General features: G+C 42.9%; 2 protein-coding genes across 3 annotated transcripts; one reads left to right on the top strand and one right to left on the bottom strand.

Annotated features, from left to right (window-relative positions):
* Positions 1-202: 202 nt before the first annotated feature.
* slc32a1 (solute carrier family 32 member 1) lies at positions 203-5,760 on the top strand. 2 transcript variants are annotated; one of them, XR_006833163.1, is made up of 3 exons: positions 203-1,104; positions 2,527-4,093; positions 4,135-5,760. XR_006833163.1 is itself a non-coding variant. In XM_046310774.1 (2 exons), the coding sequence occupies exons 1-2, from the start codon at positions 685-687 to the stop codon at positions 3,712-3,714; spliced, it is 1,608 nt and encodes a 535-aa protein (XP_046166730.1). In that variant the 5' UTR covers positions 203-684; the 3' UTR covers positions 3,715-5,760. The 2 variants fall into 2 exon arrangements, 1 of the variants encoding a protein (XP_046166730.1); XM_046310774.1 differs by having other exon boundaries at positions 2,527-5,760.
* A 2,808-nt stretch (positions 5,761-8,568) lies between these two features.
* aurka (aurora kinase A) lies at positions 8,569-15,965 on the bottom strand. The gene is made up of 9 exons (XM_046310780.1): positions 15,651-15,965; positions 15,424-15,492; positions 11,729-12,149; positions 11,606-11,645; positions 11,252-11,443; positions 10,832-10,970; positions 9,967-10,115; positions 9,583-9,757; positions 8,569-9,118 (listed from the first exon to the last, which is right to left on the bottom strand). The coding sequence occupies exons 2-9, from the start codon at positions 15,487-15,489 to the stop codon at positions 8,939-8,941; spliced, it is 1,362 nt and encodes a 453-aa protein (XP_046166736.1). The 5' UTR covers positions 15,490-15,492; positions 15,651-15,965; the 3' UTR covers positions 8,569-8,938.
* Between the last annotated feature and the right edge of the window lie 1,942 nt (positions 15,966-17,907).

Here is a 17,907-nt window from a genome sequence, read left to right as displayed (position 1 = left end):
AGTCGAAGCCCCCAGAATGCCATTGGATGTTAGAATTAAGTTTTGTAGAATATGGGGGTAGGGATGGGTCGGGGTACCGTAAGCACCTCCCCTAGAAATGCAGCAAATAGCTCCCGTTTTCTTCTATGGGGTGGCTGCGCCCGCTGGGGGCTGGAGACGTGTTTCACGAAGCAGAGTCCTTGCATTGGCAGGCTGATGATGACACGTGCCTCCTCTTTACCACCCCCAGGCTCAAGCGTACCGCATTGGCATCGGTAACGAACAAGGAAAACCAACTGTGGAAGCGCTGCTGCAACCGTTATTATCAATAAACCAACTAAATATTAGAAATTGCAAAGCGCAATTTAGAGTAATCCTCTGCGTAATAAATAGTTTTCCTTCAGAAAAATCGTGTATCCAGATCGGACGTTTTCGTCGAGCTAAAGAAGAGAGTGCGTTATTAACAAGACGCAGAGACGGAGCGCCGACCTCTGACGGTGACATGAACCTGGGGATGATCAAGAAGTGGAGATGAACAACTGAACAACCATCAGGGCTTTATCAAACCACTGTTTGTACCATAGCCTCGTTTTATTCATGTACAGAAACACATCTGCAAACTAAAGTTGTTGACTATTTATTGTATTTGAATTAGAAGAAAAAAAACCCGTCACCGACTAGATAAACCAGACAGAGGAAGCAACAATGGCACATTTAATTCGAAGCAAGTTTCAAAATAAACTGTCAAATGCGGCAACTTCCATGTCGAATAAATCCACTGCGAAGGTGAGCGGGATGATGGCCAGGATGGGCTTCCAGGCCGCCACAGACGAGGAGGGACTGGGCTTCGCCGCATGCGATGATTTGGATTACGACCACCGGCAAGGACTGCAGATGGACATCATGAAATCGGATGAAATGGGTGGTGGAGACGCTGGAGAAGGGAGTGGAGAGGGTGGCATGGCTGGAGGAGAAGACGGAATGGCGACTGGGGACAGCCACTACCAGAGAGATGGCACCGGACCCCCGCCCTCCGGTTCTAAAGCCTCAGGTCTGGGCGAAGAAGAAAAATCACCAAAAATCACCGCTTGGGAAGCGGGCTGGAACGTCACCAATGCAATCCAGGTAAACACGCATTCAGATAACCAGATGAAACTTCATGGGTTTTGCTTGTGTCCTCTTCCCCTCATTCACTCCTGCATTCATTTTGTCGTGTTACCTGCCACAGCCAAAAGTGAAGAAATATACATAGCTTTTCCTTCAAACTGATTGCAACCACGAAATTAATTCTTGAAAACGGCACATGGAGATGGGTTACCGCAGTCGATATAGACAACCAATTAGACTACCAATGGTTCCGTGTGAAAAATAAAGAAGAAGAACGAGCGCATCTGACAGGATATTTCGTTTTGATCTAGGATTTAGAGATGAATTGGGCTATTTGAACACATCGATCATTTATGTGATTTGGATAGGTTCATAATGAGCGGGGGAAACGGAATGGCGTGCATGCTGTTAGAATAAGAAGATAACCGCTGGGCGTGAAACGTAATGTTTTGTTGTATTTCATTATATGAAGCCATACACATAGCCTAGAGAATAATGATCAAATATACTGAAATAGTCTAATTCCATGGAGGAGACCCATAGACTTTCATTTGACAAAAGAAAATGACGTACTGACCCATTGATGCAGTTTTACGCACGAGCCCTGGCTCTGTCGATCCGGCGCGCATTCAAGTAGCAGCTCTACTTTTGAAAGGATCTCCCCTTCAGATAACCATCTCATCAAGGTCATTAAGATATAGCCTAATCTATGCGGCTCTGTGCTTTTCTCGATAACCTTTCCGATACGTTATAGCCATTTTATAACGCACTTCACCATTACATTACGCGTGTCCATCACCTACAACCATGTAATATATGGTGACCGTTTAAATGTTAACATTTACTCGACAGTGTATTTCGTAATGATGTGTTGCTTTGTTCCTGTTTGGACCCCATAAAGAGCTTACGGTTGATCCTAATAAATACTTCAATGAGGCAAAAAAGTCCCCAAACCAAGCGCCGTCCCATCATACGTTATTCAGGCCATAGTCATCATCATGGCAGTCACCGTTACGTCTCCTTTAGAACGCCTTAATGACTTTAACACAATTAGCTGGAATGGGCACGCTCACAGCGAAATGGAATCCCCACCAGAACACATTGTATCCCCCATTGAATCATGTTACACATAGGATATATTATAATGCTTATAATACATGACTTTATGATCAACAAATACTACAAAAATATATATTCTAATCTGGAATTGGCCAACCCATGTTGTGTTTATTATGTCCATACCCATACTACAAACCCGTAGCTTTAAGCTATACTTTCATGTATATATAGCATATGTTTAGGCTTTATTAAAACGCATTAGTTATTACCAAGCAAAACCCACATTTTATATAGCCTATTGTATTGAATTTCCTGTGGACTGGTTATGCGTTGTTCCCATAGGCCAATCCATCTCCATGTTGTGTATTTTTGTGTTTTCAGGGGATGTTCGTTCTGGGTTTACCATACGCCATTCTCCACGGGGGCTACCTCGGACTGTTTCTCATTATTTTCGCCGCAGTGGTATGTTGCTACACGGGGAAAATCCTCATCGCCTGCCTGTACGAGGAGGACGAAGACGGTCAACTGGTGCGTGTGAGGGACACATACGTGGACATAGCCAACGCGTGTTGTCAGCCGAGGTTTCCATCTTTAGGTGGTCATATCGTGAATGTAGCCCAGATCATTGAGCTGGTAATGACGTGTATCCTGTACGTTGTTGTGAGCGGTAACCTGATGTACAACAGCTTTCCCACGCTTCCTATCTCTCAGAAGTCCTGGGCCATAGTGGCCACCGCCGCCCTGCTACCCTGCGCCTTCCTCAAGAACCTCAAGTCCGTCTCAAAATTCAGCTTGCTGTGCACTATCGCGCACTTCGTCATCAACATCCTGGTCATTGCCTACTGCCTCTCCAGAGCGCGAGACTGGGCCTGGGACAAAGTCAAATTCTACATCGATGTAAAGAAGTTTCCGATTTCTATTGGAATCATTGTGTTCAGTTACACCTCTCAGATTTTCCTTCCGTCGCTCGAGGGGAACATGCAGAAGCCCAGCGAGTTCCATTGCATGATGAACTGGACCCACATCGCCGCGTGTGTCCTCAAAGGCCTGTTCGCCCTCGTGGCCTACCTGACTTGGGCGGATGCCACCAAGGAGGTCATCACAGACAACCTGCCCTCAACCATCAGGGCTGTCGTAAACCTCTTCTTAGTGTCCAAAGCCTTACTGTCATACCCATTACCATTCTTCGCTGCAGTCGAGGTTTTGGAGAAATCCTTTTTTAATGAACAAGAACGCACGTGGTTCCCAAATTGCTACGGGGGCGATGGACGCCTGAAAGCGTGGGGCCTCACTCTCAGATGCAGCCTTGTGGTGTTCACGTTGCTCATGGCCATTTATGTACCGCATTTTGCCCTTCTCATGGGTCTAACCGGTAGCATGACGGGCGCGGGGCTGTGCTTTCTGCTCCCCAGCCTCTTCCACCTCAAGCTGCTATGGAGAAAGCTGCTATGGCACCACGTATTCTTTGATGTCGCTATATTTGTAATAGGAGGCATATGCGCTATCTCCGGTTTCATCCACTCAATGGAGGGACTCATAGAAGCTTATAAATATGGCATAGAAGATTAGCCAAGCAACAGTCTGCTGGATATAGATGTTACTGCACATCCATCTTAAAGTGAATAACTGAAATCACCACTGAGCGCAGTCAGCCCATGCTTACACAATTCATGCGAAATAAATGCGCGCACAGAATGCAGTGCACGCACACATTTTCGCGTGCTCATTACACCCTTGCATTGACACACACGCGTGCGCGCGCGGAGAGTGAGAGACACAAAAGTCACAAAACATGACACACGATATGGACAATTCAACTTGTAATGTATAGCCTAAATATGACTAAATGAATATCCATATGTTTCAGTGGAGTGAAGGTTTACAATAGTTCAATCGACCTAAACAAAATTGCTAAATGAGCAATGCGTCATTTCATCTCTCTATGGAGGTCTCGTGCCACCTGGAGAGCCATTTCATCTCTCTATGGAGGTCTCGTGCCACCTGGAGAGCCATTTCATCTCTCTATGGAGGTCTCGTGCCACCTGGAGAGCCATTTCATCTCTCTATGGAGGTCTCGTGCCACCTGGAGAGCCATTTCATCTCTCTATGGAGGTCTCGTGCCACCTGGAGAGCCATTTCATTTGACATTCACGTTTACATTCTTAGAAAAAAAAGCTTCTGGAGAGAACCAAAAAGGGTTCTATGCTTGCTTCATGTATGGCACAACTTAAGGTTCTATATAGAACCAACGTTGGTCTAGAACCCTATATGGAACCCAAGGGTTCTATGTTGAAAAACGTTTGGTTCCGTGGAGAAGAACCCCTGGGGGTTCTGATCAAAGAACCCTACAAAATGGTGCTATATAGAACCTTTCGGGGTGCTAAGCAATAAACCCCTTGTTGGTTCTTTCCAGAAGCGTTTATTATAGGGGTGCGTGTGGTTGTGGACTTTGACAATTCGACGGCATAATGTGACTAAATGGCACAAACGAAGCTGTACGTTTTGATATGTTGCCATTGTCTTCTTCTAAATTATTTGCAATATTTGAAATATTGTAATGTGGACCTATCATGATGACAACTAATATAATGGCAATAAAGTATATCACCAAGACAGAATAAATAGAATACTTTTGTTTGATTTATTTAACCTTTATTTAACAAGCAAGTAGGTTAAGAACAAACTATGATTTACAATGACGGCCTACACCTATACATATCATGGATTATGCCCATATAACGTGTTACTGAATATCTCAAATATCTTTACTGAGAAGTCATTATTCTCTCCAAGCGCTATAATGGAAACAGTATGATTATTATGGTGGTCTAATTACATGCACAGCTACTTTAACTATGCATTGAATGTATGATATTGAGACAGATAAGAAAATCATTCTGGAGTTGGAAGTTGGAAAAGAAAACGGTGATAACCAGAGTAAGGAAAGACGTGTTTTTGGATATTTGAATGAATAACCATTAGCCTACAACATATCGTTAGGCTTACACTTACCTGTCGCACATGACATTGTGAGGGGAAAAAACGGCAAATCCCCTTGAAGTCAAAAGCCAAATCGTTAGCGTTCGGAGAACGGCGTTTTAGGACCACAAGTTCCAAAGTTATTTGACCCATATTCGCCCTAGACAGAGGAAAATACTGTCGCGTCAGTAAGAACACCCAACCCACGTGGAATTCTGTCACTCTCAATTCGAAATTATCCCCTGTTTCACATTATGCATTTTAATTGTAAACTATTCATGCGATATTAATGTGAATAATTCGAGGTCCGGAATCAAGTGTCTGAATAACACACATATGAAGACATCATACAAAGAAGAACATGTCCATAAAGACATTTTTCATTCTGTGCAATCCAACGGGTCACGTGGAAATGTTATAAAACCGTATGTGTAGTGTTATTGTGGTTTCAAAAAGATGGAATGTAGCCTATATCTCATAAATCGTTATCATATACCGTGAAAATGAATATTAAAGAATAAAGAAATACGTGAAATTATATTGTATACATGTGTGTGGTTTTATGTGATGAAAACGAACACCGTGAGAAACATGTATTTTTTTTCTCTATAAATAGAATAAAATGTTTTAAAAATGTTGAAGAATACTTAGATTTTTTTTGCATATATACGATTAATAATAAAAAATACATGCATGGTTTTGTTTAATGATTCACGTTTGATGAGTGTTATTCCTGTGTAATAGCCACTCTGAATTACAGGAATTATGCAATTACATTCAAGACCAAAAAGGTAATGTTTCAGTTAATTAAATATGTGTTGTTTTGAAGCGCGCGCGAGTGAGAGCGGGAGAGAGAGGTTCACGTGAGCACTGCCAACAGTGAATGCAGGTGCACAAGTCACGTGTCGTAATTGTTACGGTTTGCTTCGATTAATGGTACATTTTAGCCAGTAATTGTCTATATTGACAGTAGCTTTTGCTATTGCTTGGAATAGCCTAGCCCTATATATCTAAAACGCTATATAGAATAAAGAAAATGGTAGCCTAAAGGATAATAGTTTAAGGTTATGTGCAGCTTGTAGGTCTAGTGCACTTTGGTTCCTCATGCTTGTATAAATTTAGTGGAATGAAGTTATAACAGACGGTATGCTGTTTGCCAGATTTTTTGCTGTGGGGCACAAGCAGATTAGGCCTGCCTGTTCATCGAACATGTGGGTTGCGTGTTTAAATAAAAAAAAGTTGCATCTGGACCGCAGGCCTATTTGGGAGGACCTGCACATCGTGCACAGTCCATCTCCATAAGGTTAACAATCTGTTGATGTAAATGCATATATGGGCATTGACAGAGGTCTACAGTAGCTCTTGACTACCTCAACCCAATCTGCACACTCTACAGCTGAAAGTAGGCTACTAAAAAATGATGAGATTAGAAAAGGGAGATGAGGTGTTGTTGTCTGACTACACTACAACACCAAAAGTATGTGGACACCTGCTCATCGAACGTCTCATTCTAATATCATGGGCATTAATATGGAGTTGGTCCCCCCTTTGCTGCTATAACAGCCTCCACTCTTCTGGGAAGGCTTTCCACTAGATGTTAGAACATTGCTGCTATAACAGCCTCCACTCTTCTGGGAAGGCTTTCCACTAGATGTTAGAACATTGCTGCTGTAACAGCCTTCCGCTCTTCTGGGAAGGCTTTCCACTAGATGTTGGAACATTGCTGTGGGGACTTCCATTCAGCCACAAGAGCATTAGTGAGGTCGGGCCCTGATGTTGGGCGATTAGGCCTGGCTTGCAGTCGGCGTCCCAATTCATCCCAAAGGCGTTAGATGGGGTTCAGGTCAGGGCTCTCTGCAGGCCAGTCAAGTTCTTCACACACCAATCTCGACTAACCATTTATGTATGGACCTCACTTAGTGCTTGGGGACATTGGCACGCAGAAACAGGGAAAGGACCTTCCCCAAACTGTTGCCACAACATTGGAAGCACAAAATTGTCTAGTGTCTCATTGTATGCTGTAGCCTTAAGATTTCCCTTCACTGGAACGAAGGGACCTGAACCACAGCCCTAGACCATTATTCCTCGTCCACCAAACTTAACAGTTGGCACTATGCTTTTGGGCAGGTAGCGTTCTCCTGGCATCAGTCAAACCAAGATTCGTCCATCAAACTGCCAGATGGTGAAGTGTAATGTATCACTCAGAGCGTGTTTCCAGCACTCCAGAGTCCAATGGCAGCGAGCTTTACACAACTCCAGCTGACACTTGGCATTGTGATCTTAGGCGTGTGTGCAAATCCTCAGCCACTTTAACAGCACTGACCAGGGCAGCTCTAGCAGGGCAGAAATCTGACCAATTGACTTGAAAAGGTGGCTTCACATGATGCCATGTTGATAGTTACTGAGCTCTTCAGCAAGGCCATTCTACTGCCAATGTCTATGGAGATTGCAATGGCTGTGTGCACAACTTCTGTGCGGCAGGTAGCCTTGTGGTTAGAGCTTTGGACTAATAACCGAAAAGGTTGCAAGATTGAATCCCCAACCTGACAAGGTAAACATGTCGTTCTGTCACTGAAGGCAGTTAACCCACTGTTCCTAGGCCATCATTGAAAGACTTAAACTTGCCTAGTTAAAAGGTTAAATATTATTTTTTTTAAATGGTCAGCGATGGGTGTAGCTAAAATAGCTGATTCCACTCATTTGAAGGGGTATACACGAATATATGAAAGTATTTGAGCTGAGAATCGAGATTCACAGAAATGACTAAAGGCAATTTTGCTACATTTATTTAGACTTCGGCTTACTTGCTTTTTCAAATTCACATCAGTGGAGGTATGGTTGATCGTCACTAGGTACAAAAAAATATATAAGGCATAACTGATATGAAATACTGGACAAAGGCCAAACACTAAATTCGTGACTCCAACGCTTAACTGGATTGTGTTAAGCGTTGAATGATCAACCATTTTAACGACACTGACACCTGAACGTAGAGGCGGCACAGGGAACGATTGAGTCTATTGCGTCGCTTACCGTCGAGCTATAAGTGGAACGTATAGCCAACCATGGCATAATTAGCCTGTGATTAAATACAAGTTGTGTTGCATAGTAAATAGTGAATGTAACGTACAGCCCAAATAGTCACATGAAAATGTGAAGTTGAAGCAAATTTATTTCTCCGGATCTATATGGCTGCTTCATTAGAATGAGTGGTACGCCATCTAGTGGCAATCAAGGGCTTTGCCATTACCAGTGAAAAGCGGTCTGGCTACTGTACTTGAATGATTTGAACAAAGTAACCTTAAATGTACTGTAGTTGTCCATATAACCTGTGCATTAGATTAGGCTAACTCAAACTAAAAATAACATTGCATAAATGAGCGATGCGTCACAGCAAGTTTGGCATTGTAACTTCCTATCCCTCATGAACAATACTACAACATGTCAAGCCAAAATATTTATTCAAGTAATGACAGTGAATTCCATAATATTCTCATAATTTTACTAACAAAACAGTAAAATATTTACAAATATAAAATGCCATAGAAGAGGCAGAAGTTACAGAAGGGCATCAAGATGCCAGACGACGACACAGTCAGAGCAGAAAGCCAAGTTATCCATAGCAGTGAGCAGTATAGTCAAGGCATTAAGCAAACGGCGTGTTCATTAGACAGCAAACTAAATAACCACTGAAAGCAGTCCAATAACGATGACTTTTGTTATGTGACCTGAATGAACACGACCGTGGCCACAGTACTGTGTAGGTGCTGGGAAACAGCCAACCAGGATTCATGAAAACACCATGCAACGGTCCTCATTTGTTTTGCTCTGGGCTGTGAGACATGGCGGTGGGCGTCTTGGTAGATTTCTCCACCACCCAGGGATGGGCCAAAACACCCTGGATAGGGAGCCTGTGGAGGGGGTTGTGCTTCAGCAGTTTGTCTATTAGGTCTCTGCTGCCGGCACTAACATGGACTGGATAAGTGAACTCCACCTGCAAGAAGCAGAGAAAGTCAGTTATGTTCTAGGTATATAACATAAACATGGTCAGTTTAAACCTAAACACATTTAGTCTGTACATGATCCATGCAGGAAATAAACACCACCTTGATGTTCCCAGTACCACGGCTTAAACTGGGTGAAAGATTCACATTTTGATAAAACTAGGCCAGTTGAATCAGTGTATGCATTAATGGAAAACTCCTGTCAACCAATAGCAAACAGCTAAATAAGAGACCAATTCACAGCCAGCGCTAATCTCTTACCAACTGAGCACCAGATGAAGTCATCTACACCGGTTGTTAACAAAGCATGTGACAAAAATACAATTTGATCTAAACGTAAACCAATAAGAGCAAAGCAGAATCAACGCGTACAACGGCTGGAAAATGTTATTTTCTCCCTAATTGTAAAGCAACACCAAAAGCTCTACATGAAATAACTTCAGTCGGTTCTGACCCGTGAGATCTTGCGATAGGTGTCCTCGTTGTTCTTCGTCTCAAATGGAGGGCGACCCACAAGGAACTCATAGCAGAGCACCCCCAGGCTCCACAGATCCACCTTCTCGTCATGGGTTCTGCCCTCAATCATCTCTGGAGGCAGGTAGTCCAGAGTTCCACACAAAGTTGACCTCCTGGACAGAGGGTGGAAGAAGAACATCAGGGTCTATTCAGTGAGCTGAAACATCAGGAATGAAGCAGATGGAAAACTAACAACGTCCCTATTCCACGTGACAATGCTTCTGGCCGCAAAAAGCAAACTCACTTCACATCAATGTCCTTACACAATCTCAAGATTGCAACTAAACTGTCAACAAGGGAGACTGACGGATGGAGGAGTTACCTTGAGGAGGGTGTATGCACCGACCAGCCAAAGTCTGCTATCTTCAGCTCCCCGTTGGCCCCCAGCAGCAGGTTCTCAGGCTTGATGTCCCGGTGGATGACTTTCTTAGAGTGGCAGTAGTTCAGTGCATCCGCCAGCTCCATGATGTACTGGAGAAACAGAACGGCTTCGATTTAGAAAGGTGTCCAAACGTCTGAGCCGCACAAAGATTTAGGAACAGCAGCCTCAGCACGTGATTTAAAGACGTTTCATATTTTCTCAGCTAACATGCAACTCATTTGATAATATAATCTGAAAAATACTTTTAGGGCATTTAGGACTACAAAGATCTGGCAAATCCAGCAATATATAAATAATAATAAATGCCATTTAGCTGACGCTTTTATCCAAAGCGACTTACAGTCATGTGTGCATACATTCTACGCATAGGTGGTCCCGGGAATCGAACCCACTACCCTGGCGTTACAAGCGCCATGCTCTACCAACTGAGCTACACAAGGACTCATTTGAATTCAAGTGATTGTAGGCTTTGAAGTGATTGAAAAGTGTCACGGTAGTGGAACGCTCAGGAAAGCAAAGATATTCAAGTTCATCTTGATATTTAGATCGCTGCAACTCAGTCCCCCGAGTGTCCTACAGACAAACAGAACAGCTGTGGTTGCAGACCTTAACGGCAGAATCATTGTGCAGGAATCTGCCCATGTCTAGCCTAAACCGTTAGGTCATAGTTCAGTTATGGTATTACTGGTGCCATGTTCATCATTATGCCCATCGCAGGCCACATTTCAAATAATTCCATAAACTAATAGTCACAGGCCAAACTATTCTCAAAGTAAAAAAAATATAAAATACAAATTCCTCTTACCGTGGCACTCCTTTGTTCATCAAAGCTTCCACATCTTTGCAGCTCACTGTACAGTTCCCCTTTAGGAGCAAACTCCAGGATGAGGTAAACACGAGCCGTGTCGTGGAAGTAACCATAAAGCCGCAGGATATTGGGGTGCCTGAGAGAGAATAGCTGAATTAATATCACGTTTTACAATACAGCTGATGTGTTACTCATCCACAGGACAAGCCTGGTGGCCAGAAAATATTTAATCCTATTACCCAACCACTCAGTGCTTTGTGTCTGTAGGACTGATTACTGTAAAGCTCAATTGTTGAAGAGCTTTATTAATTTTTAATGTTCCTTATGCCCCAACAAAAGTTGCCTAAAGCACTAAACAGAGCTGGCAGTGGCAACCACCAGTCAGTCCATCTGATTGTCAGCATTATCAGCACCCACCTGAGGTGTGACTGGATTTCCACTTCCCGCCGTAGCTGGTGCTCCACCCCGGCCTTCTCCAGCTGCTTCTTGAAGAGCACCTTGAGGGCCAGGATGAACATGGTCTGGCGCTCCCTGGCCAGGTACACGTTGCCAAACTTACCCTTCCCTAAGGGACGACCAATGTCAAAGTTCTCCAGGGCCCAGCGCTTCCTACAACAGGAAGATGAGCCGAGGCAGTTACACCATTGAAACCATCACAGTAACGAGGCAGATGTGTATTGCACCCATTCTACGGCAGTCACATTGGAACAGAGTCATAGCATCTGGTCTGCTGAGGTCAGATTCAACGTTCAGTCAACCACCTGCACTTACTTTGAAGAAGCAGTCGAGGATTCACTCTTGGTAGGTTTATCTGAACAAAGAAAACAATTGTAAGAGTGGACCAAGGAATAAGCTACCAAACCAATCTGACCGTTAGAAAATATTTGTTCTTACTTTGCGACTTCTCCTGCTTGGAATGTTCAGTGGCTCTGGCTGGCTCAGAACTTGGAGTCGAAGCGTTGGCGTGGTTCTTTGGCTGGCTCTGGGTTAGGGTCTGAACCTTTGGCTGGCTGGGGGTCTGGACAGGTTTGGGGGTCTGGGTTTGAGGTTGCCCTTTAACAGATTTGAGGCTCTGTATTTGAGACTGCGGTTTAGGCTGGGGTTGAACAGGATTCACATTCTGATAACCAGCTTGCGGTTGCGTGGTCTTGGTGTGTGGGACTGTGGTCTCCGGCTTCTGGGTCATGGATCGCTGGATACGCTGCGGCCCATTTGACGGCCCTAGAACGCGCTGGGCTGGTGTGGCGTAGGCCACAGGTTTGTGACCACTGGACGACTGGGACACGGGAACACGCTTCGGCCCATCACTGGTAAGCTAAACATATGGGGAGGGAAGGCGAGTACTATTAAGGCAGGACAACAGGAAATGACACTGCTTTATGAAACGCAAAGTAGTTTATTGCATGCTAGATATTGCAGTCAATGGTTTGGGTCAAGCCATGACACGTCCTGTTTAGGATGACGACAGTTTCCTGTTTCTTTGGTTACAGCAGTGCTAATGTAGCCTGGCCAATGAGTCCCACAAGGCCAGCCGCAACACATGTAGCAAGTTCAACTGAGCAGTGAACTACATGTTTTATTTAACTAGGCAAGTCAGTTAAGAACAAATTCTTATTTACAATGACGGCCTAAGAAGAGTGGGTTAACTGGTCTAAGAACAGTGGGTTAACTGGTCTAGGAACAGTGGGTTAACTGGTCTAGGAACAGTGGGTTAACTGGTCTAGGAACAGTGGGTTAACTGGTCTAGGAACAGTGGGTTAACTGGTCTAGGAACAGTGGGTTAACTGGTCTAGGAACAGTGGGTTAACTGGTCTAGGAACAGTGGGTTAACTGGTCTAGGAACAGTGGGTTAACTGGTCTAGGAACAGTGGGTTAACTGGTCTAGGAACAGTGGGTTAACTGGTCTAGGAACAGTGGGTTAACTGGTCTAGGAACAGTGGGTTAACTGGTCTAGGAACAGTGGGTTAACTGGTCTAGGAACAGTGGGTTAACTGGTCTAGGAACAGTGGGTTAACTGGTCTAGGAACAGTGGGTTAACTGGTCTAGGAACAGTGGGTTAACTGGTCTAGGAACAGTGGGTTAACTGGTCTAGGAACAGTGGGTTAACTGGTCTAGGAACAGTGGGTTAACTGGTCTAGGAACAGTGGGTTAACTGGTCTAGGAACAGTGGGTTAACTGGTCTAGGAACAGTGGGTTAACTGGTCTAGGAACAGTGGGTTAACTGGTCTAGGAACAGTGGGTTAACTGCCTTGTTCAGGGGGCAGAATGACAGATTTTTTTTACCTTGTCTGCTCAGTGATTCGATCTTGCAACCTTTCCTTTACTCGTCCAACGCTCTAACCACTAGGCTATCTGCAGCTAACATCATTAGCGTGGTGTTATTTGAACTAACTTCAACTCTAGGTAGAGTTTATAGTAGATAAGGGTATACTTATCCTACAGCCCCCTTCAATCATTCATGTGGTTCAATCCATTGATGTTACACAGTTGTGTATATTCCTACCAGAGGCCAATGTCAAAGATATCTATATAGCAACAGCTACTTCCCAGATATTTTCTGTACATTCCCAGACAAGTGATCATAGGTAACGTAAAATGAAGAGACGAATGTTGATATGCACATGCTATACTACATGGGTATTAATTAGCATCTATTGCCTATTGAGGGGCAGCAGGTAACCCTAGTGGTTAGAGCTTTGGGTCAGTAACAGAGGTTGCTGGATTGAATCCCCAGAAATCTGTTCTGCCCCTGAGCAAAGCAGTTAACCCACTGTTCCCCTGGCTCCAAAGACTTGGATGTCAGTTAAGGCAGCCCCTGTTCAGTTGAAGGTAAGTCAGTTGTACAACTGAAACTGTTCTTCCACATTAAAACAACCCCTCTGAATCAGAGGTGAGGGGGCTGTCTTAAGCAACATCAGCACCCAGGGGACAGTGGGTTAATTGCCCCGCTCAGAGGCATACATATTTTTTTTTACCTTGTTGCTGGATCAAATTCCTGAGCTGACCTTTCAGTTACTAGGCCAACACTAACCACTAGGCTACAAGGTACCCCCCTTTTCCCAGAAGTTTAGCTCACATGTCTTAATACTAAATTGGCATATTGTAGTGTAGTGCATGTTTATAACCCAGCACATTAGTTTCCAAATATTTTGAGTAAATGTCACTTTGTACTTTCCTTCCATAAATCAATTGTTGCCCAGCATGTTCCCATTAAGCACGATTTGCATTGAAACGCATTGGGATCGTGTGTTGACATCCCTAACACGCAGTGAACCTAAGCAGTCATGTATTTTCTTTAGATTTAATCTAGGTAAGATGCTCAAGCTACAGTTATGCCCTTAAGATTACAGTTTAGGGATTTCAAGGATAGAACCCCTACAAGTAGAGGACAAATTGGAATCGAGGGACAAGTTGACTATTGGACTACTCATGTGGTTAGGACATTGTCCTTCATTCGGGTGTTTCCCTTTTTTGGTCCAACTACCTTTGCAATACAACATCAGGCTTAAAACAAGTTTTACTAATTAACAGTACTGCAAATGTGAACCCACTTTCAAAATAATTTGTGCATGGCGTCTTAGACAGAGGGATAGTGAGGGTGCAGGGTTTTGAACCAACCAAGCAGTACCACACCTGATTCAACTAGTCAAGTCTACAGATATAAATTAGACACCCCTGTTATGAGTAATGTCACATAACAAACAGATATTTAATCATTTTAGATGTTAAGCTTAGATAAGAAATGAATCTTCAACATTTGGACATTTACATTGATTTATGGACGTGGGCCCTATTTGGAACACCCACAGGCTTTAACAGTAGTCGGTATCCGTTTAGCCCAGCCCTGAGTAGTCATTTCACCAAACATAAAGAGGTTGTAAGTAACTTCACATGAGATTAAGTTAATTATTTCAAATTCAGGCTGTATAAATTAGTAATGTCTAAACTTTGATTGGCTCCAATTCAGAGAGGTTGGGTTAAATGCAGAAGACCCATTTCAGTCATACAATTGACTGTAACCCCCTTTACCTACACTACTTTGGCATATAGCAGTGTTGCTTACTGTAGCTACACTTCAATGTAAAAAAAAAAATGGTGCAGTAGGCAATAAAACCCTTTATATTTCATCACCAAACCTGCATAATTCTCACTTGAAACATTCAGTTTTATACACCTAATTACACTTAAAAATGTGTGAGTCCAAAGTGACCTGTTCCTTCAATTTGTAGTCTGACATTTCAGATTAGAGTAACAATCTCACGAAGTTTGTTTGGATGTGAACTAGCAATTTATACATTTTAGTCAACTAAACAAGTCAGTTAAACACATTCAAAAAGTAACTTTCGTTAGCTAAGTAACATCGATTTCTTTCAATTGTATATTTAGTGCATCTCACTTCACACTGGAATGAGTTACTTGGTACCTTCTTGGTCAATTGTAGTTGGTTATTTTCAAAGAGTGGTTGACACACTGACCATTATTGGTTAGTTGGAATACGAACAACAGGATTGTCTTCATAACTAAAGTCACATCCTGTAGATGTCCATGACAAAGAGCTGGACCAGTGTTAACTACAATGCAGAACTGACCTTGTGTTCAGACACAGGCCTCTGAAGCTTCGAGTCCTTTGCCATCTTGAGTCTAGCGGCATCCATATTCTGTAGAAATATATATATTTTTTAAATGTGGTTAATACATTTAGCCAAGTTAGCCAAAAGAAAAATTAGCAAGCTAGCTAACATTGATAGCTAATGTTAGCAAGTTAGCTTCAGTAACATCCATATTTCATATTCGGTTTATGGGGTCTAAAACTTACCGAAATCTTAACTACGACGGTTAAAAAAAAACCAGCAGTGACTTCTCTCACGTCGTGTATTGACGAATATTGGACACCAAACCCCAATCTAGCAAACCGACTCAGGTCTGCACACTGATGCACCGGTTAGCCAACTCGTTACCGTTAACTAGCAAGTCAGCCAAACCAGATATTTCGACGCCAAGCGAAAGAAACCTCGTATAGTATTTCGATATTTGCTATCAGACCACGAGTTTATTAGCTATAGTAATAATTCATCTGGATAACTACCGTTTTAACCAAAAAAAAAAAATGCACATTGTACTCTAGTCAATCTCTCGCTAACTGCGTCTTGTTTAATTTCAAACATCCCTCTTTTAAATGCCTTTAAAAACTCTGAGGCCTGTGATTGGTTGACGGGCGACACTCTTCCAAATAACCATTGGCTAACACAGGTTTGGTCATAACGTTGTACTCGAAATGCAATCTGGGAATTTCAGTGGCAATGGTAATAATGAGATGGATTTCCACTTGTTACCACTAGGGGTGCACGACTCCAGGATTTTTGGAGTCGTACAGAGTCGACTCTTGCTCGACTCCCAAAACACGCTGAAACGGATGTGCACCCACATACACACCACCTCATTATTGTGGAGTCCTTTTAGGAAGATTACGACTGCGTTCTAGAGGACCGACATGAGCTTGATGTCTATTTATTCACTTACATTTATTTAACCTTTATTTAACTGGACAAGTCAGTTAAGAACAAATTTTTATTTACGATGACTGCCTACCAAACGCAAAAGACACCCTGTGGGGAAGGAGGCTGGGATTAAATATCGTGTAAATACCGGACAAAATACACATCACGACGAGACAACACAACACTACATAAAGAGAGAACTAATACAACAACATAGCATGGTAGCAACACAACGTGGTACGCAACACAGCCTATAAAATGACTATTTTATTGGAATATAGAAAGTGATGTTTTTATTTTATTTTACCTTTATTTAACCAGGCAAGTCAGTTAAGAACACATTCTTATTTTCAATGACGGCCTGGGAACAGTGGGTTAACGGCCTGTTCAGGGGAAGAATGACAGATTTGTACCTTGTCAACTCGGGGGTTTGAAATCGCAACCTTCCGGTTACCAGTCCAACGCTCTAACCACTAGGCTACCCCATGTTTAGAAAATATAAAATTTAATTGATATTTCTGATGTGCGCAGTCTTCACGGATACCATGGGATGATGCGCCGCACTCTAAACTGATAAACCGGTTATTTGCCATGTTCCGTGGCGATTTTAGCATGTAAATCTTGGTGGGGCAACGAAATTAAATAATATGGGATGCATGCCAGCATAGCCACTACACAACACTAAACAACACATTAATTGCACTATAACGGTTAGAGCCTATATAAAGATGTCCCAACAGCAGAGTCCCAACACCTTACCACTGCTACACCTGGCTATCTATCAGAGGAGCCTTGTCTGGCAGCAACAGTTAATTCAGCCTCATTTACTGCCTTTAAAAAAAATGATATGGCTGACAAATATGGTTTCTACTGACAATTGAGATGTACAAACTATGGCATAAGGGGATGACAAGCGAATAAGAGGCAATCAGTAATGTCAATTAAGACATTAATGAGCGAGCTAGGACAGATGTAGTCAATATAACTATTTCTTCAGCACTTTTGAAATGTACAGCGACAGAATTCAGAACATGGGCTGTTCTTACAGTGTTCTCCCTGTACACCAAGTCAGAACCTTAGGATAAATGAAGGGGGCATATAAAAAGACAATGAAAGCTCTTACAAAATGTGTTTTTTACATTTCTCTAAAACAGGTTACAGGCCACATGTGCACCACCAAGTCAGAACAGTAGGCAAAATTAAGAGGTGAAAATAGACCAAATTATTAGGGTGAGGCACATGGGCTGGTAACAGCTTACTACACAACATACACTTAGTGTTACTTTGTTACCTACAGTATAAATATCTCCCTGGCATATTACATCATTTATGCAGCTGCATACAAGACATTTTTAACTCACCTTGTTGTGCTCACTTGAACAGGAAGGTGGCACGGCGGTCCTTCGTGGGCAAATTTTGTCATAAAACTTTCATCAAAGACTGACATTCTCTGGATTTATGCTGCTTTCAAGACAACTGGGAACTCTGGGAGAGAGAGAAGCTTGAATCATGATGACGTAGCTCATTTTCCCCCAAGTTCCCAGTTGTCTTGAACTCACTAATGTCTGATTTTGC

This window comes from Oncorhynchus gorbuscha, linkage group LG18, assembly GCF_021184085.1.
Source record: "Oncorhynchus gorbuscha isolate QuinsamMale2020 ecotype Even-year linkage group LG18, OgorEven_v1.0, whole genome shotgun sequence".
In the NCBI taxonomy this organism is placed as follows: Eukaryota; Metazoa; Chordata; class Actinopteri; order Salmoniformes; family Salmonidae; genus Oncorhynchus; species Oncorhynchus gorbuscha.
This window is presented reverse-complemented; position numbering and strand designations above follow the sequence as displayed.